The following is a 24,985-nucleotide window of genomic DNA, read 5'->3' on the forward strand; positions in this document are numbered from 1 at the left end:
GGTCAGGCCTGGGCTTGACCCGAGGGGGAGAGGGTGGGGCTGGAGGGGGCGGGAGGGTGGGGCTAGGCACGGGGCTGGAGGGCGGGTCGGGGTAGGCGGAACTTGACGGGCCAGGGGGCGGTGCGAGGCCTGACGGGCCGGCGGGTGGGGCGGGGCTTGAGGGACTGGCGGTGGGGCGAGGGACGACGGGCCGGGGGTGTGGGCGGGGATTAATGGGCAGGGGCGGTGCGGGGGCGTGGGTAGCACGCGCCGTGCGCGCCCGGGCGGCTAAGTCTGGATAGGCTGCGAGCCCTGTGCCGCTGCTGCCGCCGCCGCCGCTCCAGCGGCCACTGCCCTCTTGGAAGGCGCGGGCCCGGCAGAAACCATGTTTGTGGCGCGTAGCATCGCGGCCGACCACAAGGATCTCATCCACGATGTCTCTTTCGACTTCCATGGGAGGCGGATGGCGACCTGCTCCAGCGACCAGAGCGTTAAGGTGCGCGAGGCGCTTGCGGGCGGGGCCGAGCCCGGAAGGAGGGAGAGTGGGGTGGGCGACGCGGGAAACGGGGCTATGACTTGGTTTCATTGACTTAGCTGGAAGCTCTGGGATGGCGGGTTAGCCCTGCCTGGATGTGGCGGAAGCCCTCCCCGCCCGCGTATTGTGGGGTTACGGCGGCCTCGCGGGCCGCGCTACCGTGCGCCTGCGCAGCTGGTGCCACGTGCGCGCTCCCGCCCGCAGGGGACGCCGGGCGCTGGCATGGGCCGCGTTTCTCCGGCTGCGGGCCGGAACCCGCGGGCGTCCCACTGGCCGCCTGGGGGTCTTGGGCCTTGCCCGTGCTGTTCACCTGGTGACCTGGTGGGAGTCTTTGCTTGGCTGGCGGTGTCTTGAGTTTTGTGCCCCTCCAGTGTCCTCTTACCAGGGCGTATGGTTTTCTTCGTGGGTTCCGAGCCGAAGCTCACTTGGTTTTGCCAAGAAAGGAAAACACAAACCACTTACATCCAATGACTTCTCTGCCTGCTGCCTAGGACTCGGAGTGTTTGTTTCTTGAAGCTCTCGTAAACGTTTATAGACGCTTCCGACAAAGAGAATTTCTAATGTGCGGATGCTATTTGGGATTTAGGAACCTCCCAGATGTATTGCAGGATGAATGAAAGCTGGAGTGCGGATTATTTGGTTCTCGACAACTCCAGAGTAACTGAAAGTCTAAAGTACGGTTTTTCCTTTTTCACATTCGAGTTTGATATCAGTGATCTCTCAAAGATAAACGTTTTATAAATAGTGTTGCAATTCTTAAAAGGTTTAGGTTTTTTTAAAAAACAAGTTTATTTTTGTTGTAATAAACTACGTTAATCGTTTTAAAGTGTAGAATTCAGTGGCATTGAGTACAGCATTCACATTGCTATACAGCACCATCACTGTCCATCTCCACAACCTGTTCATCATCCTAAACTGAAACTACCCGAGAGCACCCGATTTCCTCCACCCCATCCTCTGGTAACCTCTATTCTTCTGCTTTGTATGAATTTGTATGTTCTAGGTACTTCAGATAAATAGAATCATAGAATATTTATCCTTTTATATTTGGTTTATTTTACTTAGGATAATATTTTCTTTTTTTTTTTTTGAGACAAGGTCTGGCTCTGTTACCCAGGCTGGAGTGCAGTGGCGCGAGCTTGGCTTGTTGCAGCCTCAACCTCCCAGGTTCAAGTGATCCTCCCACCTCAGCCTCCTCAGTAGCTGGGACTACAGGCACACACCGCCACGCCTGGCCAATTAAAAAAAATTTTTTTGTAGAGACAGGGTCTTGTGATGTTGCTCAGGCTGGGTTTGAACTCCTGGGCTCAAATGATTCTCTCACCTCAGTCTACCAGAGTGCTGGGATTACAGGTGTGAGTCACCTTGGCCAGTTATGTCCACTTATTCCAGAGTACTTTTTTTTTTAATGTAGGAGCCATGTATTTATTTATTTGTATGTATATTTTATTTGAGCGAGTAATATATTTTTCTTTTTAGAAAGTGAAAAAATTACTTGTAGGCTCATTGATAATTTTTGTTAATATTTGATTTCCTCTGGTTTTCCTTTAACGTTTTGTATCATCATGGTAGAGTGTGTGTAAATACATATATGTCTTGTCAGAAATAGTGTTGCACTGAAAATTCTCATTAGCATTTTATGTATTTTGAATGATTTTCTTAGGCTAATTTCAGAAGAGAAATTAGTGAGTATTTTAAAAGCTATTGAAGATAATTGACAGTTACTATCTTGCAGGTCCTATCGTTTTATACTACTAGTGATAGTATTGATTTGATAGTGTCATTGCCCTCGTTACATTTTTAACAGGTGAAATTGGCACCTTCTTACTGTATTCTATATTTTTTCTGGGTAGTAAGGTTCCCTTTTTTGTTTGGGGAAGGAGTCTTGCCATGTTGCCCAGGCTGGAGTGCAATGGCTATTCATGGATGTGATCATAGCCTCAAACTCCAGGGCTCAAGTAATCGCTCTTGTCTCAGCCTCTTGAGTAGCTGGGACTACAGGTGTGTACCACCATACCTGGTTTCAATATTTTTGCTTTGCCATTTGTTACGTGTACAGTTGAGCCTGTTGTTTGTAGATTCTGTATTTTTTTGAATTTGTCTATTGTCTGAAATTTACTTGTACCCCCCAAGTCAGTATCCACACACTGCTTTTGCAGTCCTTTGTGCATGTGTGCGGAATGATGAAAAGCTTGAGTCTCAGGACAGACATTTCCTGTGGAGGTGAAACCAGGTGATACTGTATTTTGGCTCGTACTGTAAACAGGTGTTTTTCATGATCTAAAAGTGCAGTGATTTTTGCATTATTTGTTCTTTCTGTTGGTGATTTCGCTGCTTAAAATGGCTTCCAAGAATAGTGCTGAAGTGCTAATTTCTAAACACAGGAAGGAGGCGATGTGCTTTACAGAGATAGTATGTGTGTTACAGAAGCTTCCTTCAGACATGAGTTACAGTGCTGTTGGCTGAGTTCAATATTGATGAATAAACAGTATGTGTTAAATAAGTTACCTTTAAACAGAAACATACATAAAACCAGGTCATGTACTGATTGGTTGACAAAAATGTAGGCCAGAGACTCACGGGAACCCTGTATTTCCCCTAGGAGCAATGTGTCTGTGGTGGAGGCGACTCTGTAGAAGATAACTACCTTGAATAAGGAGATTTGACTGTAACTAATTGTCTCTGTTACCTATTAGAGCTCAGTTTCCTGAATCCGTCAGTGCTTGGCCCAGTGCTTGACACATTCAAGGTTCTCAATAAATATGTGTTTTTTGAGAATGGTTTCACTCTGTCACCCAGGCTGGAGTGCAGTGGTGTGATCTCAGCTCACTTCAACCTCTGCCTCCTGGGTTCAAGTGATTCTCTTGCCTCAGCCTCCCTAGTAGCTGGGACTACAGGTGTGCATCACCATTCCCAGCTAATTTTTGTACTTTTAGTAGAGGTGGGGTTTCGCCATGTTGGCCAGGCTGGTCTTGAACTCCTGACCTCAGGCGATTGCCTGCCTTGACCTCCCAAAGTGCTGGGATTACAGATGAGAGCCATCACACCCGGCCTCTCAATAAATATTTAATTGAATGAATGAGTGTTTACTTACTGTTTGTATCCTTTTGTGAATTATATGTTCACCCCTTTGTTTGTACACTGATTCAGTCTTATGGTTTTTGTATCAATTAGTAAGAATTCTTGTATAAAATATCTGCCTTTTATTTTCTTCTAGGTCTGGGATAAAAGTGAAAGTGGTGATTGGCATTGTACTGCTAGCTGGAAGGTTAGTATTTATTTTTACAGTTATTAAAAATACATAAATATTTACTGTTTGTTTCATAGTTATCAATGAATTATTTTGAGGAAATGATAGAATTTATACAGTAGTTCTTTTCCTGGAAAGACACTTTACTGTTTTTCACTATTAAAGTAACAAGTGTGTTTTTCAGAATTTGAGAGTAAGAAAATCTGTAATTTTGTAGCATTCTAACATAATTGTAATTTAGAATATTCCTTTTTCTGTTACATATTTTATTTTATTTTATTTTATTTTTTTGAGATGGAATTTCGCTCTTGTTACCCAGGCTGGAGTGCAATGGCGCGATCTCGGCTCACCGCAACCTCTGTCTCCTAGGTTCAAGCAGTTCTCCTGCCTCAGCCTCCCGAGTAGCTGGGACTACAGGCGTGCGCCACCATGCCCAGCTAATTTTTGTATTTGTAGTAGAGACGGGGTTTCACCATGTTGACTAGGATGGTCTCGATCTCTTGACCTCGTGATCCACCTGTCTTGGCCTCCCAAAGTGCTGGGATTACAGGCGTGAGCCACTGCGCCCGGCCCCCGTTACATATTTTAATAGTTGTCAAGTGATGTTTCGTACGTAGTTTTCTCCTTTCTTTTTTTTGAGACGGAGTCTTGCTCTGTTGCCCAGGCAGGAGTACAGTGGCGTGATCTCGGCTCACTACAACCTCTGCCTCCTGGATTCAAGTGATTTTCCTGCCTCAGCCTCCTGAGTAGCTGGGACTATAGGCACACACTGTGACGCCCAGCTAATTTTTGTATTTTTAGTAGAGATGGGGCTTCACCATGTTACCAGACTGGTCTTAAACTCCTGTCCTTAGATGATCCACCTGCCTCGGTCTCCCAGAATGCCGGGATTACAGGCGTGAGACACCACGCCCTGCCAAGTAAAAATTTTCAGACCTTAAAAGTCATCAATTTTAAATGTACAGTTCAGTGAGTTTTAGTAAACTTACATAGTTGTGCACTCATCACTGTAATCAAGTTTTAGAACATTTCTCTCGAACTCAGAAATTCCTTTGTGTCCTATTCCCACTCCAAGCCCCAGGCTTGATCCATTTTCTGTCTCCATAGGTTTTTCTTTTTCTTTTCTTTGCTGGACCCTTGCTCTGTTGCCCAGGCTGGAGTGCAGTGGTGCGATGTTGGCTCACTGCAATCTCTGCCTTCTGGATTCAAGCAGTTCTCCTGACTCAGCCTCCCGAGTAGCTGGAATTACAGGCACCTGCCACCACTTCTGTCTAATTTTTGTATTTTTAGTAGAGACGGTTTCACCATGTTGGGCAGGCTGGTCTCGAACTCCTAACCTCAAGTGATCTACCCACTTTGGCCTCCCAAAGTGCTAGGATTACAGGCATAAGCCACCGTGCCCAGCCTGGTTTATCCTTTTTAGAAATTTCATAGAAATGGAATTTTGAAATACATTGTCCTTTGTGTCTGGCCACTTTCCCTTTGCATGTTTTGAGGTTCATCCATATTGTATCATGTGTCAGTTTGTTCCTTTGTAATACTGAGTGGTCCATTGTATATATATTACCACATTTTGTCTATTCACCAGTTGATGGACATTTGAGTTGTTTCCAGTTTTTGGCTATTATGAATAATGTGAAGCCATGTAAGTTTCTGTGGACATAATATTTTCACTTCTTTTGGATAGATGCCTAGGAGTGGAATTGATGGGTTATACATACTTAGCTTTCTAAGAAACTGCTAAACTTCCAAAGTGGCTGTGCCCACCAGCCATGTGTGAGGTTCCAGTTTCTCTACATCCTCACCTATACTTGATAGTATCTGTCTTTTTTATTATTATTATTATTTTTTTTTTCTGTCCATGAGGCATTTTATTTGTAAATAATATGTATTACATCCCTAGAAAAAGAATCCCAGGATTTTCCCTCCTGTGTGTTTTCGTCTTGCTTCTTCATGGTCCATGATGCCAGCTGAGGTTGTCAATACAATAAAAGCAAACTGGCGGGATGGAAGCAGATTATTCTGCCATTTTTCTAGATCTTTGAGTTGCACATCAAATCTGGGGCTGATCACACCACACTTGTGTAGCCTGCCTGTGAGGTTCACAACAATTTTCCCAGCTCTGTGATCGTCAGTGATTTCAAATTCGCCAATGTAACCATGTTTCATCATCACAGTGAGAAACCGGACGATGACTTTGGAGCACGGCCTAATAAGCACCTGGCATTTGCCTCTCTTTTCGGCATTGTTGATTGCTCTTGATAGCATCAGCCAGGACATTTATGCGCACCATTGTGGCTGCTGGGTGACCTCAGCCTCCCAAGCTCCAAGCACAGCTGCCGCAATGAGAAACTGCAGCGCCCACCAAACCCGATGCTGCCCAACGCCTGGGGCCAAGGCACTGCCTCAGCTACTAGAGAAAGATCCAGACGCTGTGGCCTGAGCCGCAGCTACCGCCTAACTGAGTAGTCGAAGGCTCCGGCTCCCGCCAGCGCTGCAGCCTGGACTCGACAGACCCGGATCCACGGAGTGCACAGCCTGGGGCGCCTGGGCATGGCTATCCTCTATGCCTGTCCAAGAACCCGCAAGGCCAGCATCCTCGGCCAAGGAGGGGTCCAGCCTCCCCGCAGGACACCGAGACCGAACCTTATATTGCGGGATGGCACAGATGACAGATGGATGAAATTGGAGCTCTCAGAGAGGGATCCTGTCTTTTTTATTATAGCCATTTTAGTAGTTGAGAAGTGACTACAAGATTATTGGATTTTGATTTGTATTTCCTTCATACCTCATGTTAATTATTTTTTCATATGCTTATTTGCCATTCATATCTCTTTTGTGAAAGGTCTATCCAAGTTCCCCCCCACACTTTGAGGCGAGATTCACGTATCATTAAATTAATAATTTTAAAGTAAATAATTAAGTGGCATTTACTTCATTTACAGTATTGTGTAACTACCACCTCTTTCTAGTTTAAAACATTTTTATCATTCCAAAAGGAAACCCTTATCTCTTGCTTTTAAGCCTAACATATTTCATATGTACTTTTCTATATAACGGCTTTTTATTAACAGCCAATAAATATACCATTTTGCTTAACTAATGGATATTTAAGTTTCCATTTTATTGTGATGAGCATTTTTGGGTAAACCTTATTCTTTAGATTGTATTTTACTGTAAATATAATAAAACTTATCTGCCTTAGTGTGCATTTTTAACTTTGTAGCTCTGTATAAGTAAGAATTGAAGATGACACAGAAAAGACTGGACAAAACAAGTTAAAAAATAAGGGTGCAAAATGCACCGTTAATTGGTGATACTGTTATTATGTAGAAGTGATTGGTTAAACTATTTTTATGTTGTTGAATGTAAAAAATGTTAGCTATATGGTGTGAAACACATTTTCTGAATGTTGTTTGTTATTATGCAGTATTTTTCCTGAGAAGCACCTGGCAAATTCTTTTGATAGTACAATACTTTAAGACCTTTGTATCCCTTCACCACCCTTCTCGCCTTCCACCCCTCGGCCAACATGAAGGGGTATAAGGATTTGGGCTTCCGTATGTTTACTCTTCCTACAATAGTCTATTATCTGTATTGCCAGTTAAAATCATTTAAGCATTTTATTGCTACTGTCTCTAAATATTGTTATATTTTTGAAGCAAATATTTTTTTTTGTTTTTTGGAAACAAGGTCTTTGTCACCCAGTCTGGAGGGCAGTGGCACAATCTTGGCTCACTGCAGCCTCAAACTTACAGGCTCAAGTGATCCTCACACCTCAGCCTCCCAAGCATCTGGGACCACAAGTGCATACCACCCACGCCTGGCTAATTTTTTGTATTTTTTGTAGAGATGGGGTTTTGCCATATTGCTCAGATTGGTCTTGAACCCCTTGGCTCAAGCAGTCTGCCCACTTCAGCCTCTCAAAGTGCTGAGAATACAGGCATGAGCCACTGTGCCTGGTTGAAGCAAATTAAAATTTTTTTTTTTTTAATTTGGCCAGTCATGGTGGCTCACGCCTGTAATCTCAGCACTTTGGGAGGCTGAGGTGGGTGGATCACAAGGTCAGGAGTTCAAGACCAGCCTGGCCAAGATGGTGAAACCTGATCTCTACTAAAAATACAAAAAATGAGCTGGGTGTGGTGGCCCATGCCTGTAATCCCAGCTACTCGGGAGGCTGAGATGGAGAATTGCTGAAACCCGGGAGGCGGAGGTTATAGTGAGACGAGATGGTGCCACTGCATTCCAGCCTGGGTGACAGAGTGGGACTCTGTCTCAGAAAAAAAAGTATTTTTTAAATTCAACTATAATTTACATATCATAATGTGGTAATGTGCACCCATTTAAAGTATACAATTTAGTGATTTTTGAGTCTATTCATTAAATTGGCAACCACCACCACTTCTAATTTCAGAACATTGTTAACTGCCTCTAAAGGAAACCCTGTACTCATTTAGCAGTCACTTCTTGTTTCCTCTGCCCCAGCCCCTGGTAACCACGAATCTACTTTCTGTCTCTATGGATTTTGGAGCAAATAAATCTAATGTTATTTATTTTGTTAGATGGATATTTCCTGTAAAAAGCATTTGCAAGTAAGATGGTGGACATGTAGAATCTTTGTTTCAAAGCTCTGAAGCAAGTCGCCCAATTATCAATACTAGAAGTAATCAACTTTATCTGGCCAGATTTTTCTTTATTAGTAAAATGTCAGAAGAACTGGACCTCCAGAAGGGCTACAATGCTAAATATAGAATGTTTTCTAAAGGTTAAAACATTCTGGAATTTAATGTTTTATTTTCATGTTATATTGATCAGTTTTCTCCTCTTATGGAAGTAAAACTATATTGTTTCCTCATATAAAACCAGTATTTATGAAATATGAATAAACTAAGTTTTTAGGGAACAAAAGCCCTGGGATAATGAATATTTGCTCTTTTTTTTTTTCTTTTTGATTCCCTAGACACATAGTGGATCTGTATGGCGTGTGACATGGGCCCATCCTGAATTTGGACAGGTGTTGGCTTCTTGTTCTTTTGACCGAACAGCTGCTGTATGGGAAGAAATAGTAGGAGAATCAAATGATAAACTGCGAGGACAGAGCCACTGGGTGAGACATTTGTTAGTATTCTGAGGGCCGGGAAGACATGAGCAGCCAAGGAGCATTAGTCCCAAGACTATCTCAGATAATGAGTAAAATATTACCACTCCCCTCTATTTTTACCAGTTCTAAAAAGTTCTTTCTTCCATGTTTTTTTCTTACTTGTTCATTTCATTTTAACTTGGGTCTGAAGCAATAGGAGCACCATCGCATTATTTATAACTTTTTTTTTTTTTTTTTTTGAGACAGAGTTTGGCTCTTGTTACCTAGGCTGGAGTGCAGTGGCGCGATCTTGGCTCACCGCACCCTCCACCTCCTGGGTTCAAGCAATTCTCCTGCCTCAGCCTCCTGAGTAGCTGGGACTACATGCACACGCCACTATGCCCAGCTAATTTTTTGTATTTTTAGTAGAGACGGGGTTTCACCATGTTGACCAGGATGGTCTCGATCTCTTGACCTCGTGATCCACCCGCCTCGGCCTCCCAAAGTGCTGGGATTACAGGCATGAGCCATCGCATCCAGCTATTTATAACTTTTATGACGCCTCCAGACTATTTGCATTTATATAATTTTACCTATTCGTATATTTTATATCATAGTCATTTATGATTTTAACATACGCTGGCTCACTGCAGTCTCAAACTCCTGGCCCCACCTCAGCCTCTGAGTTGCTGCATGAGCCACTGTGTCTAACACTAAAATTCTTTTTTTTTTTTTAACCTTAAACTATTAAGGGTTAATATAATTCTTTAAAAAGTGTTTCTTCTATTTTGTGGTTATTTTAATTTTCTTAGAAAATATACTCTCCTTTATCTGCATCTGCTTTTACCACTCTCTTTGCCTGATTAGATATTTGAATTTGGTCAAGAACATAATATAATCTGTGTGCTGTTAAAGTTCCTCACCTATAAAGTGAAAAAATTGAACTAGATTATATTTAAGACCCTTTCCAGCATTTTCACTTGAAGGTATTATCATCTGCAGGCTTTTCACCCCCAGCTTTATGATTTGTTTTTTGTAATAGATAATCATGCACATGGTGTAAAATTCAAAAGAAACAAAATGGAATATGCAGTGGGAGTGTCCTCCTTTTCCCTCGCTGTGGGGTTCTCTCGCTAGAGGTAGTACATACAGGTTTTTGTGTATCCTTCCAGATATAATTCCATTCCTTTACAAGGACAGTATTTTCTTCTCTAGTCCTATCACCGCTCACCTGCCCTCCCTAATGCATGATACTGCAGTACAGCCAATCACAGCCCATTACAGCCTCAACCTCCTAGACTCAAGCAATCCTCCCACCTTAGCCCTCCAAGTAGCTGAGACCACAGGCATGCACCTACATGCCTGGCTAATTTTTTTATTTTGTACAGATGGGGTTTCACTATGTTGCCCAGGCTGGCCCTAAACTCCTGGACTAAAGTAATCCTCCCGCCTCGGCCTCCCATAGTGCTGGGATTATATGTGTGAGCCACTATGCTGCCGTGATGCAGTTTTTTATTATGGCAAAATAATGTAAAACATACAACATTCATCATCTTAACTTTTTTTTTTTTTTTTTGAGATGGAGTCTTGTTCAGTCACCCAGGCCATAGTACAGTGGTGCAATCTCGGCTCACTGCATCCTCTGCCTCCGGGGTTCAAGTGATTCTCCTGCCTCAGCCTCTTGAGTAGCTAGGACTACAGGCCTGTGCCACCATGGCTGGCTGATTTTTTTGTATTTTTAGAAGGAGATGGTGTTTCACCATATTGGTCAGGCTGGTCACAAACTTCTGACTTCGAATGGTCCACCCACCTGGACCTCCCAAAGTGCTGGGATTACAGGCGTGGGCCACCATGCCCTGCCCATTTTAACTATTTGTAAGTGGTACAATTCAGTGGAATTAATTACTTTCACAGTGCTGTGTACCCATTACTGTTATCTGTACCTCAAACTGTTCATCATTGCCAACATAAACTCCATATCGTTAAAGAATGCCTCCCCCTTCTTCCTCCCTCTACCTCCATTAAACCGTCGTGTCTATAAATTTGATTACTCTAGGTACTGCATATACAGGGAATCACAGTATTTGTACATTTGTGACTGGCTTATTTCACTAAAATGTTTTCAAGGTCTATCCATGTTGTAGCATATATTTATTCCTTTTTATGGCTAGGTAATATTCTTGTGTGTGTATACTACATTTTGTTTATCCATTCATTTGTAGATGGACCCTTGGGTTGTTTCCACTTTGTGGCTATTATGAATAATACTACTCTGAGCATTGCTGTACAGATAAATGTTTGAGACTGCTTTCTATTCTTTTGGACATATACCTAGGAGTAGAATTACTGGCTCTTGTGGTAGTTCTGTGTTTAACGTTTTTGGGAACTGTCAAACTTTTCCATAGCAGCTACACCATTTTACATTACTACCAGCAGTGCTCAAGGATTCCAATTTTTCCACATCTTCATCAGCACTTGTTATTGTGCTTTTTTATTGTAGCCATCCTACTGTTGTGACTGTTGTGAAGTGGTATCTCCATTGTGATTCTGATTTGCATTTCTCTAATGATTACTGATGTTGAGCATATTTTCATGTGCTTATTGGCCAATTGTATGTCTTTCTTTGAATTCATATTCAAAATGATATGAATATGAAAATACTATTCATATCCTTTGCCCATTTTTTAATTGGGTATTTTTGTTGTTGTTGTAGGAGTTCTTTATATATTCTGGATATTAATCCCTTATCCAGGTATAGGTTGAGTATTATTTATCCAGAGTGCTTGGATCCAGAAATGTTTCAGATTTCCGATTTTGGATTTTGGAATATTTGTATTTATACTTAACCAGTTAAGCATTCTCCTATTTATTTACTTAATAGAGACAGGGTCTCACTGTGTTGCCCAGGCTGGTCTTGAACTCCTGGGTTCAAGTGATCCTCTACCTTGGCCCCCCAAAGTGCTGGGATTACAGGTGTGAGCCACTGTGCCTGGCCTCAGTTAAACATTCTAAATCTAAAAATTGAAATCCAGAATGCTCCAGTAATCATTTTGTTTGAGCATCATGCCAATGCTCAAAAAGTTTTGGATTTTGGAGCATTTCAGATTTCAGGTTTTTGGATTTGTTATGTACAACCTGTAAATGATTTGCAAATATTTTCTCCCATTCTGTGAGTTGTCTTTTTCCCTCTTGATAGTATCCTTCGATGCACAAAATTTAAACATTTTAAAGTCTAGTTTATCTATTTTTTTCTTTTGTTTCTCATGCTTTTGGTGTTATATTCAGGAAAGCATTGCCAAATCCAGTGTTGTGAAGATTTCCCCCAGTGTTTTCTTCTAATATTGTTGTAGGATCCTGAATTCAGGCTTGTATCCCCAGTGTGGAGCTGAGACCAAATCCTGAGTCACTGTTACTTGGAGATAGAGAAAGGTTTATTCGATTTGGCTAAAACAAGAAGGTGGGAGGGGGACAAGATCTCTCAAATCTGTCTTAACAAAAGGAAGCAGCAGGTAGTTTTTTTTTTTTTTTTTTCTTTTCTTTTTTTTCGAGATGGAGTTTCGCTCTTGTTACCCAGGCTGGAGTGCAATGGCGCGATCTCGGCTCACCGCAACCTCCGCCTCCTGGGTTCAGGCAATTCTCCTGCCTCAGCCTCCTGAGTAGCTGGGATTACAGGCATGCGCCACCGTGCCCAGCTAATTTTTTGTATTTTTAGTAGAGACAGGATTTCACCATGTTGACTAGGATGGTCTCGATCTCACGACCTCGTGATCCACCCGCCTCGGCCTCCCAAAGTACTGGGATTACAGGCGTGAGCCACCGCGCCCGGCCCACAGCAGGTAGTTTTATGTGACTAGAGAGTAAGGGAGGGGGAGTTTCAGAGAATCTAGGGGAAAAATCTGTGTTTTTTTTAGTCTCAGGTAATGCCTTGAGCAACCAGACATCTGGGTGTAAGCAGCTAGTCACAATGTCCTTAAAGCCATTCATTTCTTCTGCCAACATTTTTCTTTACGTGACCCTGAAGTTATCTCCTCCTGCTTGACAAAGAAGCAGTACATCAAGTTTATCATTATATTGTGGCAACAAGGGTTGTTCAGCAAAAAGTGAGTGGTTAACATGTGCAAGCAAGCAAAGACCTGATAAAAATTATTTATTTCGGTCACTAAAAAATGGTAGGGTGCTGAAATCTAGTTTTCCCAGCACCATTTATTGAAAAGACTGTTGAATGGTCTTGACATTTGTTGAAAGTTTTGTTGAATGGTCTTGACATTTGTTGGCTCTATATATGGAGGATTGATTTCTGGACTCTCTTGTTACCATTGGCCTGTATGTCTCCTTGTCTCAATAGCACACTGTTGTAATTATGTTAGTTTTGTAGCTTGAATGGCTATTCAGACTGTTTTACAACTCTTCTAGGGGGAGGAGTATGTCTGATTGCCTTTGCACTAGGGCTTCTCTAAGGCAAGCTGCTTATGGGGAGGAGAGAATGGAAATTTATAGAATTAGAAAGGATTTTTTTGGCATTAAGTCTGAGGTTTGTCAGTTCAGTATACTATAGGTTAGATTTGGGGGTGGCATAAGAAGGATTCTTCTTCGATCTTCAAGATATTTATTTGTATTTAGTTTAGTCACCATTAATGTATTAGCAGTGGTGAATCCATGTGGGTCTGCAGCAACCTCGTTTCTTGCTTCCTCAGAAGAAATAATTCCACCAAGGGGCATAGGCAGAGTAAGAAACCAAGGCAAGTTTTAGAGCTGGAGTGGAAATTTGTTAAAAATTTTTAGAGCAGAAATGAAAGGAAGTAAAATACACTTGGAAGAAACCAAGTGGGTGACTTGAGAGAGTCAAGTGCACAATTCAGCTTTTGACTTGGATTGTTACACGTTGGCATGCTTCCCAGGGGTTGCATCTCTTCTCTGATTCTTCCCTCGGGGTGGGCAGTCCGCATGTGCAGTGGCCCGCTGGTGCTTGGGAGGGGCTGCATGTGCAGTGTATTTATTGCAGTTGTGCACATGCTCACTTGAGGCGTTTTTACCTTAACAGAATGTTTGTAGAAGGTCATAGACCAGTTAGACTCCACCATTTTGCCTTTTAGTGCACATGCTTGAGCCCACTCATCCAACTCCTGAGATCTTATCAGGAAGCTGCTGATCACCAGTTTCAGGTGATAATATCTGTTGGGAGACTGCCTTTCCCTGGTGCTGCTGCAACCAATGATTATTTTAGAGAGAAAGTTAAACAACTGCTTGACCATCACCTGATGGTCACCTGGCATTCCCGGTGGGGTGGGGTCCTTTGCTGCCCTCCTCATGTCTGACACCTACTGTAACGAATGCATTTATTTTCTCGACATTTGTGTTTGTATTATTCAGTGGTGTCTGTAGACAAAAGTTTGCTAAGATGTTATCTTTGAAGTTTATGTAATATTATCCTTTTAATATTGAGACTCTTTAAGAAGCATTTTGGTAACCACAGACAGTAATCTATTGATTTCTAAACTTTATTGATTTTTTTTTTGAGACAAAGTCCCACTCTGTCACCAGGCTGGAGTGCAGTGGCCTGATCTTGGCTCAGTGCAGCCTCTGCCTCCCATGTTCAAGCTATTCTCCTGCCTTAGTCTCCTAAGTAGCAGGGATTGCAGGTGCCTACCACTGACCTTGGCTAATTTTTTTTTTTGAGACGGAGTTTCGCTTGTTACCCAGGCTGGAGTGCAATGGCGCGATCTCGGCTCACCGCAACCTCCGCCTCCTGGGATCAGGCAATTCTCCTGCGTCAGCGTCCTGAGTAGCTGGGATTACAGGCACGCACCACCATGCCCAGCTAATTTTTTGTATTAGTAGAGACGGGATTTCACCATGTTGACCAGGATGGTCTCGATCTCTTGACCTTGTGATCCATCCGCCTCGGCCTCCCAAAGTGCTGGGATTACAGGCTTGAGCCACCGCGCCCGGCCTAATTTTTATATTTTTAGTAAAGATGGGGTTTCACCCTGTTGACCAGGCTGGTCTTGAACTCCTGACCTCAAGTGATCACCCACCTAAGGCTCCCAAAGTGCTGGGATTACAGACATGAAGCCACTGTGCTCGGCCTTATTTGATGTTTTTAGTAAAAGTTTCATGTTAATCTAGGTGCCAGCAGATAGCTATAAATGTGGTGTTGGAATTTTATAGTGATCACAGTGGTTGTTTTCTACCATTCTTTTGGTCTCTGTTAAATGCCTTTACTTAAAAGTGCATGGTAGCTGGGCACAGTGGGCTCACACCTGTAATCCCAGCAACTTGGGAGGCTGAGGTGGGAGGATCGTTTGAGGCCAGAAGTTCAACACCAGTCTGGGAAACATAGTGAGACCCCCATCTCTAAAAAAATAAGAAAAATTAGCTGGGCATGGTGGCAGGTGCCTGTAGTTCCAGTCATTGGGAAAGCTGAGGCAAGAGGATCACTTGAGCCCAGAAGTTCAAGGCTGCCAGTGAGCCATGATCCATGGTACTGTACTCCAGCCTGGGTGACAGAGCAAGACCTTGTCCCAAAGGAAAAGAAAATGAGTAATAGTAGTCCAAATGGGATTAACAGAAAATTATTCTTGAGAGAAGAAATTGCATGCCTTCCATTTACTGGCTTTTTTTCTCTTTTTGAGACAGGGTCTTGTTCTGTCGCCCAGGCTGGAGTGCAGTGGCACAATCTTGGCTCACTGTAACTTCTGCCCCACTGACTCAAGTGATCCTCCCACCTGAGCCTCCGGAATAGCTGGGACCACAGGTGTGCATCACCATACCTGGCTATTATTTTTGTATTTTTAGTAGAGATGGTATCTTGTCATGTTACCCAGGCTGGTCTTGAACTCCTGAGCTCAAGCAATCTACCTGCCTTGGTTTCCCAAAGTTTTGGGATTACAGGTGTGAGCCATTGTGCCTGGCTCATTTTCTGTTTAAAGGATCTAATGCTTGCAGCATGCTTTGTATGATGAAACTACTTGTCCGAAAATTTTAACGGTTTCTGGTTTTTGTGACGTCTGCTTAAGAGAGATTACTTATATGATAAAGTTAGGCTTTCAGAGGTAGGTTTTTTTTTGTGTGTGTGTGTTAAAGGGAGTACTTAATTATGGCTCACTAATTTGTTAGTGATTGCCAGCTATGTATATGGTATTTTGCCATGTGCTTGTAGGAAACTGTGGCATAGACATGTATCCAAGCTTATATACCTAGTGAATGACAGAGGAGTTTCTGTGTGTTTCCAAAGTCTATGTGTCTTTTCCACACTACCATGCTTTATTTTTGTATATAATTTAATTTTTTTTTTTTAGGTTAAAAGGACAACTCTGGTGGATAGCAGAACATCTGTTACTGATGTGAAGTTTGCTCCGAAGCACATGGGTCTTATGTTAGCAACCTGTTCAGCAGATGGTATAGTAAGAATATATGAGGCACCAGATGTTATGAATCTCAGCCAGTGGTCTTTGCAGCATGAGATCTCATGTAAGCTAAGCTGTAGTTGTATTTCTTGGAACCCTTCAAGGTAAGCTTACATAGTATACTGCTGTTAACATCCTAGTAAAATAAACTAGTAATTTTTAAGCTAACAATTTGATAATTTATTTTCTCAAAAATGCTTTTTCTCAAGATATACAGAGTCTACATTTTCCATTTTTCACCCAGGCATGTCACTTGTCCCCCTATTTTCACTCAACAGAGAAGCCAGCATTGTAAATATTTTCATGTGAACCTTCTGGATGTTTTTTATGCATACACAAGTAACTATTTAACATATTTATAAACACACATATATGCAAACATGCCCAGATATTTACTAGCACAGGTAGACACAAAACATACAGACATTGAAACCCATACATTTTATTTTATTATTTATTTATTGAGATAGTGTGTTGCTCAGTTGCCCAGGTTGGAACGCAGTGGTGCGCTCTTGGCTCACTGCTGCCTCCACCTCCTGGGTTCAAGCAGTTCTCCTGCCTCAGCCTCCCAGATAGCTGGGATTACAGGCATGCACCATCACGCCCGGCTAATTTTTGTATTTTTAGTAGAGACAGGGTTTCACCGTGTTGGCCAGGCTTGTCTTGAACTTCTGACCTCAGGTGATCCTCCTGCCTCAGCCTCCAAGAGTGTTGGGATTACAGGTGTGAACCACCATGCCCAGCCAGAAACCCATACATTTTCCTTCCTTGCAATTAGCTTTTTTCACTTATAGATACATTGTGGGCATTTTTCCATATAGTAGTATATCTAGCCCTACCTCATTTCTTTTTAACTGCTATATAGGGCATGACTATATGAATTATGCCATAGTTAGTTTTTATTAAACTATTTTTAAACAATTGCAAGAATCACTTGGTAAAGAAAAAAATTGAAATGATCTATAAGAGCACAAAAAGAAAGGTAAAGGTCCCTTACCCCTAAAAACAAATGCTGTTAACAGTTTTGCTTTTAGACCTTAATTCTGGTAGTCACTTGTATATTTTTAAATTATTTACTTATACCCCTGGTTCTTGCTATGTATCTTTATCTTTCTTTTTTTAAAAAATTTTTAATCTGGGGACTCTCCCCTCCTGTCGTCTTTCCGCCATCTTTCTGTGCCACCACAATGGTGCGCATGAATGTCCTGGCTGATGCTCTCAAGAGCATCAACAATGCCGAAAAGAGAGGCAAACGCCAGGTGCTTATTAGGCCGTGCTCCAGAGTCATCATCCGGTTTCTCACTGTGATGATGAAGCGTGGTTACATTGGCGAATTTGAAATCATTGACGATCACAGAGCTGGGAAAATTGTTGTGAACCTCACAGGCAGGCTACACAAGTGTGGTGTGATCAGCCCCAGATTTGATGTGCAACTCAAAGATCTAGAAAAATGGCAGACTAATCTGCTTCCGTCCTGCCAGTTTGGTTTCATTGTATTGACAACCTCAGCTGGCATCATGGACCATGAAGAAGCAAGATGAAAACACACAGGAGGGAAAATCCTGGGATTCTTTTTCTAGGGATGTAATACATATATTTACAAATAAAATGCCTCATGAACAAAAAGATAAAACATTATTCTGCTATTTTTTCATATATTCTTGCTATGTTATCATTAAACAATATCCAAACTGCTATGAAAGATGAATAGAGCACATTTATAAAACTTTCCACATCCCAAGGTATGGCTAGATAGAGATCTTATTTGTGGCGATGTTGATAGTTGTTTGAGTTATGTTGATAATTATTATAATTTCAAATGATATATAGATCTATACGTTTTTACTTATCAATTTTTAGACTATATATTTACTCCCCTCTCTTAAAAAAGAGGAAATTAGTTTACTTTGCTTCCCCCTCACACTGCTGCTTCCATTTCCTAATTCTTACATTGCTTGTATACTGGCAAAATTTATAATATTTACATTCTGTAAACATTTAACACATATGTATTTTGTCTTTTGATTACATATTGATTTAAAAAATTAAGTAGCAGCCAGCTTTATAGTCTAGATTATGTAAGTATTCATTTGAGATGCCAATATCTGTTTCACGAAAACTTTGTTGTTACTGGTATTGATGAGTGCTCTGTTTTCTTCTTTATTTCTTTTACTTATGGCTTATACTTAGCTGTCACAAATTTTCTATCACATGCTGTTTTTAGTTTTTTTTTTTTTCCATTTCCGTGACATACCTAATCTTTTCTCAAATGGAATGGATAGCAAACTCTTCAAATTCTAGCACACTTGGAAATGTCTTAATTTTACTCCCATGCTTAGTTGATAGTTTGGCAAGTTTTAGAGTTCTGAAGGTAAGAATTTCGAAGATATAATTCTTGCATATTTTCAACTAGGTTTTGTTAATGAGCTGTGGTTAGTCTGATGCTGGTTCTTTTGTGGTAGTTTGTTCTTTCCAGAAGGTTTTAGGATTTTGCCTCATTATTGTGAGCTCTGTTGCAAGTGTGTTTTGACACTTTTCTCATGGATTTTAATAGCCAGTGGAAATGAGTTTTAATGTAATCATATTTGTCAGGCTTTATTGTTGGAGTGCTTTTTGTGTTTTATTTGCGCAGTTTTTCCCATCTTGGGGTTGTCAGGTGTATTCGTTAGAGAAAATTTCAGATACACCAAAAGTAACAGAAGTACAGTAGACAGGCCCTTCCATACTCATCACCCAGCTACAATAACCCAAGGCTGCTGCTGTTTCATCTGTATGTACTTTCCTCATTCCCCTTCTCCAGGAAGACCCCAACCTGGATTATTAGGTATTGACCTTTGTTGATTAATCTTTCTTGGCACTTACTATTTATTATTTTTTATGTATTTGTTTTTGAGTCAGGGTGTCACTGTTGCCCAGGCTGGAGTGCAGTGGCACAATCATAGCTAACTGTAGCCTGAACCTCTCTGGGCTCAGGTGATCCTCCCACCATACACAGCCTCCCAAGTAGCTGGGACTGCAGGCACGCACCACCATGCCTAACTAATTTTTTTGTATTTTTTTATGGATACAGGGTTTCCCCATGTTGCCTAGGATGGTCTTGAATTCCTGGACTCAAGCAATTCTCTTGGCTCAGCCTCCGAAAGTGCTGAGATTATAGGTGTGAGCCACCGCACTGAGCCAATCCTGCTTGGCACTCAGTGGTCCTTTTCAAAATGAATGTTTTTGTCTCAAATTGGGGATGTCTTATGATCCTTCGATAATTTAATTTTTTTTTTTTTTTTGAGATGGAGTCTCGCTTTGTTGCCAGGCTGGAGTGCGGTGGCACAATCTCGGTTCACTGCAACCTACACCTCCTGGAGTTCCAGTGATTCTCCTGCCTCAGCCTCCTAAGTATCTGGGACTACAGGCACACACCACCACACCCAGCTAATTTTGTATTTTTAGTACAGACGGGATTTCTTCATGCTGGCCAGGATGATCTTGATCTCTTGAACTGGTGATCCGCCTGCCTTGGCCTCCCAAAGTGCTGGGATTATAGGCGTGAGCCACTGTGCCTGGCCAATTTCTTTCTTTTTTTTTTTTTTTCGAGACGGAGTTTTGCTCTTGTTACCCAGGCTGGAATGCAATGGCGTGATCTTGGCTCACCGCAACCTCCGCCTCCTGGGTTCAGGCAATTCTCCTGCCCCAGCCTCCTGAGTAGCTGGGATTACAGGCATGCGCCACCATGCCCAGCTAATTTTTTGTATTTTTAGTAGAGACAGGGTTTCACCATGTTGACCAGGATGGTCTTGATCTCTTGACCTCGTGATCCACCCGCCTCGGACTTCCAAAGTGCTGGGATTACAGGCGTGAGCCACTGTGCCTGGCCAATTTCTTTTTATTCTCGTCTCTGTTCTGTCTTTCTGGCACTCCTATTTGATTATTCCAGGATTTATCCTCCATTTCAAAAAAACATTGTTTGGAGATTCAGTACTTTGTTACCCAGATCTCCACTTTGTTCTCCAGGTATACATTTTATCCCATCATTGAATTTTTGGGCGAATGGCAATCATTTTTAATTGTTCAGACTTTCTTTTTCTCTGATTACTTCTTTTTTATACCAGCCAGTTTAGGTATATGTATTACAATATTTTCCTGCATTTCCTAGTTAGGATTTTTAAAAATTTGCATTTGTTTGCTGAATTACAGTCAGTTATCGTTTGCAGTGGCAATGTTCTTTCTATAAAGTTGCCGTAAACACTGAATTAGCTAATACTGAATACTGAATTCCTCCTAGGGGAAATACAGGGTTTCCACAAACCTCTCACCACATTTTCGTCAGCTGATCAGTGTATAACCTTTTTGTGTATCTTTCTTTTTAAAGACAACTTATATGTTGTTGATTTATAAGCATTGAACTCACAGCCAACAATATAACTACACAGGCCTGAACAAAGCTTTTCGAGTGTACATATTTTCTCCATAAGGGACATCCCAGCCTTCCTATGTTTAGGAACACTAGACAGCACTTCAGCAGCATCCATGGGATTTTTAAACTGTGAAATGACTTTTAAAAAGCATAAAAATGTGAAAAACGTGAGGCTAACTAGACTGCAAAAAGGACATTTGTTTATGAGAGCCAAGGGAAGAAGGCACCTCTGCTGGGAACCTGTGCATCAGGCAACTCGATTTTTTCGCAGACCTGCTCTGTGCCTGCCAATGAATGACCATGAAAGCCTGGGCCAGGCGCAGTGGCTCACTCCTGTAATCCCAGCACTTTGGGAGGTCGAGGTGGGCAGATCGCTTGAAGTCAGGAGTTTGAGACCAGACTGGCCAACATGTTGAAACCCTGTCTCTACTAAAAATACAAAGATTAGGTGGGCGTGGTGGCAGGCATCTGTAGTCCCAGCTACTCAGGAGGCTGAGGCAGGAGAATCCCTTGAACCTGGGAGGTGAAGGTTGCAATGAGCTGAGATCATGCCACTGCACTCCAAGCCTGGGCAACAGAGCAACACTCTGTCTAAAAAAATAAAAATAAAAATAAAAATAAAAATAATAAAGCCTGGGAAAATTGGTTTTATGGTTACAGATAAATTTAGGCCAGTTTACAAGTGCAGAATCTCTAAATATCGAGGATTGGCTATGTGTATTTTCTCAAAGATGAGTTCTTTTCGTGTGCCTTGGTCTTTATCTTCTTCGCCCCTTGTTTTTCTTTGGTATTTGCTGATCTTTGCTTATTTATATTTATGAGTGAGGGATTGTTACTGCTAGTAGAAAAAACTGATATTGGCATTTTTCTTCTGCTTGGTGCTTGTGTTAACAACTTACTCTCTCAACGAGGGAGGCTGACTGAATTTTGTGGAGTGGGTGGAGTAGGTTGGCAGGGTTTCCTAAGGATGTGTGAGCCAAGAGCATGCTGGGGCACCCCCAAACTGACAAAGCAAGGAAGATTTTCCATTGAACACGAAGGACCATTTGAGTGTATTTTCTTCCTCCCTGCCGATTTTGGAGTACTCCTTTATTTCCAGTTCTTAACTTGTCTCTTTCAAGTTCTAATTGTTTCACTAAGACTTTTCCTCAGATGTTTTTTGACCAAATCACTCTGTAATTGTCCATGACTCATTTCTGTTCTTTGCATTTATTAATTGGAGGTTGGACCTTTTGGAATCTTCTACTTGCTAATGGTGATATGGATTCTTTTTTCCTTTGTGTTTTCTTTCTCAGTCTGATCTGTCTCCTGATATCCTAGAAACCCTCCAAATTTCTTGATTTCTGATGGTACACTTTCTAGATTTCTAGCGCTGTATGATACTATTCTTTCATCATTTCAGTGGGGCCTTTGGAGGGAGGCAGACATGCAGGTGATCTGTCTACACTGTCAATCTGAGAGCGAGATGGTTTTTCTCACTGTTTGGCTGTGAATCATATTTGGAAAGTGGTTTAAATGTGAATATCTCATTTCTGGTTGTACAGTTGAGGTAATCCTCAATTCATGTTGCTGTCTGGACATTTAATGACTGGATTTAAAAATATTTTTAAAACCTATGATTTTTAGCCCGGTGTGGTGGCACATGCCTGTAGTACCAGCTACTCGGGAGGAGGATTGCTTGAGCCCAGAAGTTCAAGTCCAGCTTGGCAACATAGTGAGACCTCAATCTCAATTTTAAAAAAATCTTGTTTTTAGTAATTTAGAATATGTCACTATAAATGTACTTTTGGTTCTGATTCAAACTATTAATGTTATAGAATCAAAACTAAGTATTTGTAGAACACTGAAAAAGGAAGTTTGTGGCCGGGCATGGTGGTTCACGCCTATAATCCCAGCTACTCTGGAGGCTGAAGGGCAGGAGAATCACTTGAACCCAGGAGATGTAGGCTGCAGTGAGCAGAGATCAAGCCACTGTACTCCAGCCTGAGTGACAGACAAAAATTTCAGCAGGAAAAATTACTAAGACTCTAAAGTATATTTTTAAAATCTGTTGAATGCTTGAAGCTTTCTTTCAGGCAAAGAGCTCCTTTCTATATGAGCCATAAGAACATGCCAAAAACAGTCCATAAGGATGGAATCCTCAGTTCCCATGTGTGACATTCTCAGGAGTATATACTTGCAGTGTAGTCATGTCAGCTGTGTGGCAGAGACCTAGATGTCACTAGTAATGACAGGCTGACTGTAAGCTTGCTGTCTGCTTGCCTCCAGTGTGTTCATTTTCTGAATGAATTATTTCTTTCATTATCTAAAATGTTCTCTCTCTGTGTTTCTAGCTCTCGTGCTCATTCCCCCATGATCGCTGTAGGAAGCGATGACAGTAGCCCCAATGCAATGGCCAAGGTTCAGATTTTTGAATATAATGAAAACACCAGGTCAGTCCTGCTTTGGTTTTAATAATTGTTCAGAATTGCATTAAAATTTTTAAAATGTTATTTCTTTATTTACAAAATTATGTTTATTCATCATATGATTTACTATGATATATCAAGTTCTGTGCTAGGCTCTGATACTATAGGCATGGGTGATAAAGAGAAGGTAATTGATCTCCCAGTACATACCATCTTGCAGAGAAACAAAAGATAATAGTAAAAAAGGGTGGTGAATTTTATGAAGTGGAAGAATTAATGGTGCTAAAGAGCTTACACCTGGGATACTTAATCTGATACGGGGACTACGAAGGTTCACCTAGAAGATGACCTATAGGATGAGTACAAGTTAGTCAGACAAAAAGGGAAGAAGCACTCCAGGTGGAGAAAACTGCATGTGGTAAGGCCTATAAGCAAGAGAGAAGGAATGTATTTATACTTTGGTTGGAACATGCTGAGCAAAAGTGAGTGTGGTGAGAAATAGGCAACACTTGTATCTATAAGAAGTAGGAGGCTGGGCGCAGTGACTCGTGCCTGTAATCCCAGCACTTTGGGAGGCCGAGGCTGGTGGATCACCTGAGGTCAGGAGTTTTAAAATCAGCCTGGCCATCATGGTGAAACCCTATCTTTACTAAAAATATAAAAATTAGCTAGGTGTAGTGACGGGTGCCTGTAATCCCAGCTACTCGGGAGACTGAGGCAGGAGAATCGCTTGGACCCAGGAGGCGGAAGTTACAATGAGCCGAGATCATGTCACTGCACTCCAGCCTGGGTGACAGAGCAAGACTGTCTCAAAAAAAAAAAAAAGAAATCCAATGTTTCAATTTTATCTTACAGGGTGGATTCAGGGTCAGAATGCTGTGAAGACAGTACAGGTGGGAGATTATGTGGCTTTGGGATGTAGTAGCAGTGGCATGGAGATAAGTGGACAATTTGAGAATAATTGAGAATTGGTATCAGTAGGATCTGGTGATTGATGGGATATGGGAATTGAGGGAGAAGGCGGAAGGCGTTAAGATGATTTTTAAGGTTCTGGCTTAAGAGTGCAGTGTGCAGCTGGGCAGGGTGGCTCACACCTATAATCCCAGCACTTTGGGAGGCCGAGGTGGGTGGATCACAAGGTCAGGAGATCGAGACCAGCCTGGCCAACATAGTAAAACCCTGTCTCTTCTGAAAAATACAAAAATATTAGATGGGCATGGTGATACGCGCCTGTAGTCCCAGGTACTTGGGAGGCTAAGGCAGGAGAGTCGCTTGAAGCTGGGAGGCAGAGGTTGCAGTGGTGGAGATTGCACCACTGCAGTCCAGCCTGGACGTAGAGCGAGACTCTGTCTCAAAAAACAAAAAAAAAGTGCAGTGTACAATTTCAGTGTGTGTAATTTCTTGAGATAAGGAACTCTGGGAACAAGGCAGATTTGAGTAGAGTGTGGCAGCATTTGAAGGTTAAGTTAATTTTGGCCATGTTGAGATACAAGTGTCTGCAAAATTTCTGAGAGCCAAAATCACTGTCTTAGTCTTATGGGAGAAGAGACCACCTGTCAGGTGATCAGATGGTCTTCGCAGGTGCTGTACAGAATTCTTGGTTCTAATAGGTCTTTGGCAGGACCAGCATTAGAGTAGGAACTAGTGTTATTCTCATGGGCTCTGCAATTGTAAATGCTACCATCTAGGTTGTCAAGGGGATCTTATACCTTCTACTTTCCTAGATTGTTGATGTCTTCAGAGAGGCTGGGTCTTCAGCCGTGCTGCCCAGTAGAACGTGCTGCAGTGATGAAAAATGGTCTTAGAGATTTTCACGGCCTTTTAAGCTATAAAAGCTATGAGCCCTATTAATAGCATGAGGCTTCATAAAGTGTTGGCCTTGTTAAAGCAAATTTCAACCTTAGCTGAGCAGAATAAGT

The 24,985-nt window shown here is 41.9% G+C and overlaps 2 protein-coding genes and 1 pseudogene across 4 annotated transcripts in view; 2 read left to right on the forward strand and 1 right to left on the reverse strand.

Annotated features, from left to right (window-relative positions):
* The first annotated feature begins 241 nt into the window (after nucleotides 1–241).
* Nucleotides 242–24,985, forward strand: part of SEH1L (SEH1 like nucleoporin) — a 37,148-nt gene continuing 12,404 nt past the window's right edge. The window contains exons 1-5 of one of the 3 annotated variants that reach the window (XM_012472507.3): nucleotides 242–475; nucleotides 3,732–3,782; nucleotides 8,725–8,871; nucleotides 16,143–16,354; nucleotides 22,992–23,090. In XM_012472507.3, coding sequence (XP_012327930.1) covers nucleotides 365–475; nucleotides 3,732–3,782; nucleotides 8,725–8,871; nucleotides 16,143–16,354; nucleotides 22,992–23,090 — 620 coding nt within the window. In that variant the 5' untranslated portion in view covers nucleotides 242–364. The remainder of the gene's footprint in view (nucleotides 476–3,731; nucleotides 3,783–8,724; nucleotides 8,872–16,142; nucleotides 16,355–22,991; nucleotides 23,091–24,985) is intronic. The other 2 variants (XM_012472508.3, XM_012472506.3) reach the window with 2 other exon arrangements.
* Nucleotides 5,657–6,057, reverse strand: LOC110568092 (small ribosomal subunit protein uS8-like; annotated as a pseudogene).
* On the forward strand, nucleotides 16,361–19,759 carry LOC135276082 (small ribosomal subunit protein uS8-like). Its single transcript, XM_064379455.1, has one exon. It carries the CDS (start codon nucleotides 17,348–17,350, stop codon nucleotides 17,789–17,791), a length of 444 nt encoding a protein of 147 aa, XP_064235525.1. The 5' UTR covers nucleotides 16,361–17,347; the 3' UTR covers nucleotides 17,792–19,759.

Source organism: Aotus nancymaae, unplaced genomic scaffold (genome assembly GCF_030222135.1).
Source record: "Aotus nancymaae isolate 86718 unplaced genomic scaffold, 86718_ANA_hifiasm-v0.15.2.pri h1tg000020l, whole genome shotgun sequence".
Taxonomy (NCBI): domain Eukaryota; kingdom Metazoa; phylum Chordata; class Mammalia; order Primates; family Aotidae; genus Aotus; species Aotus nancymaae.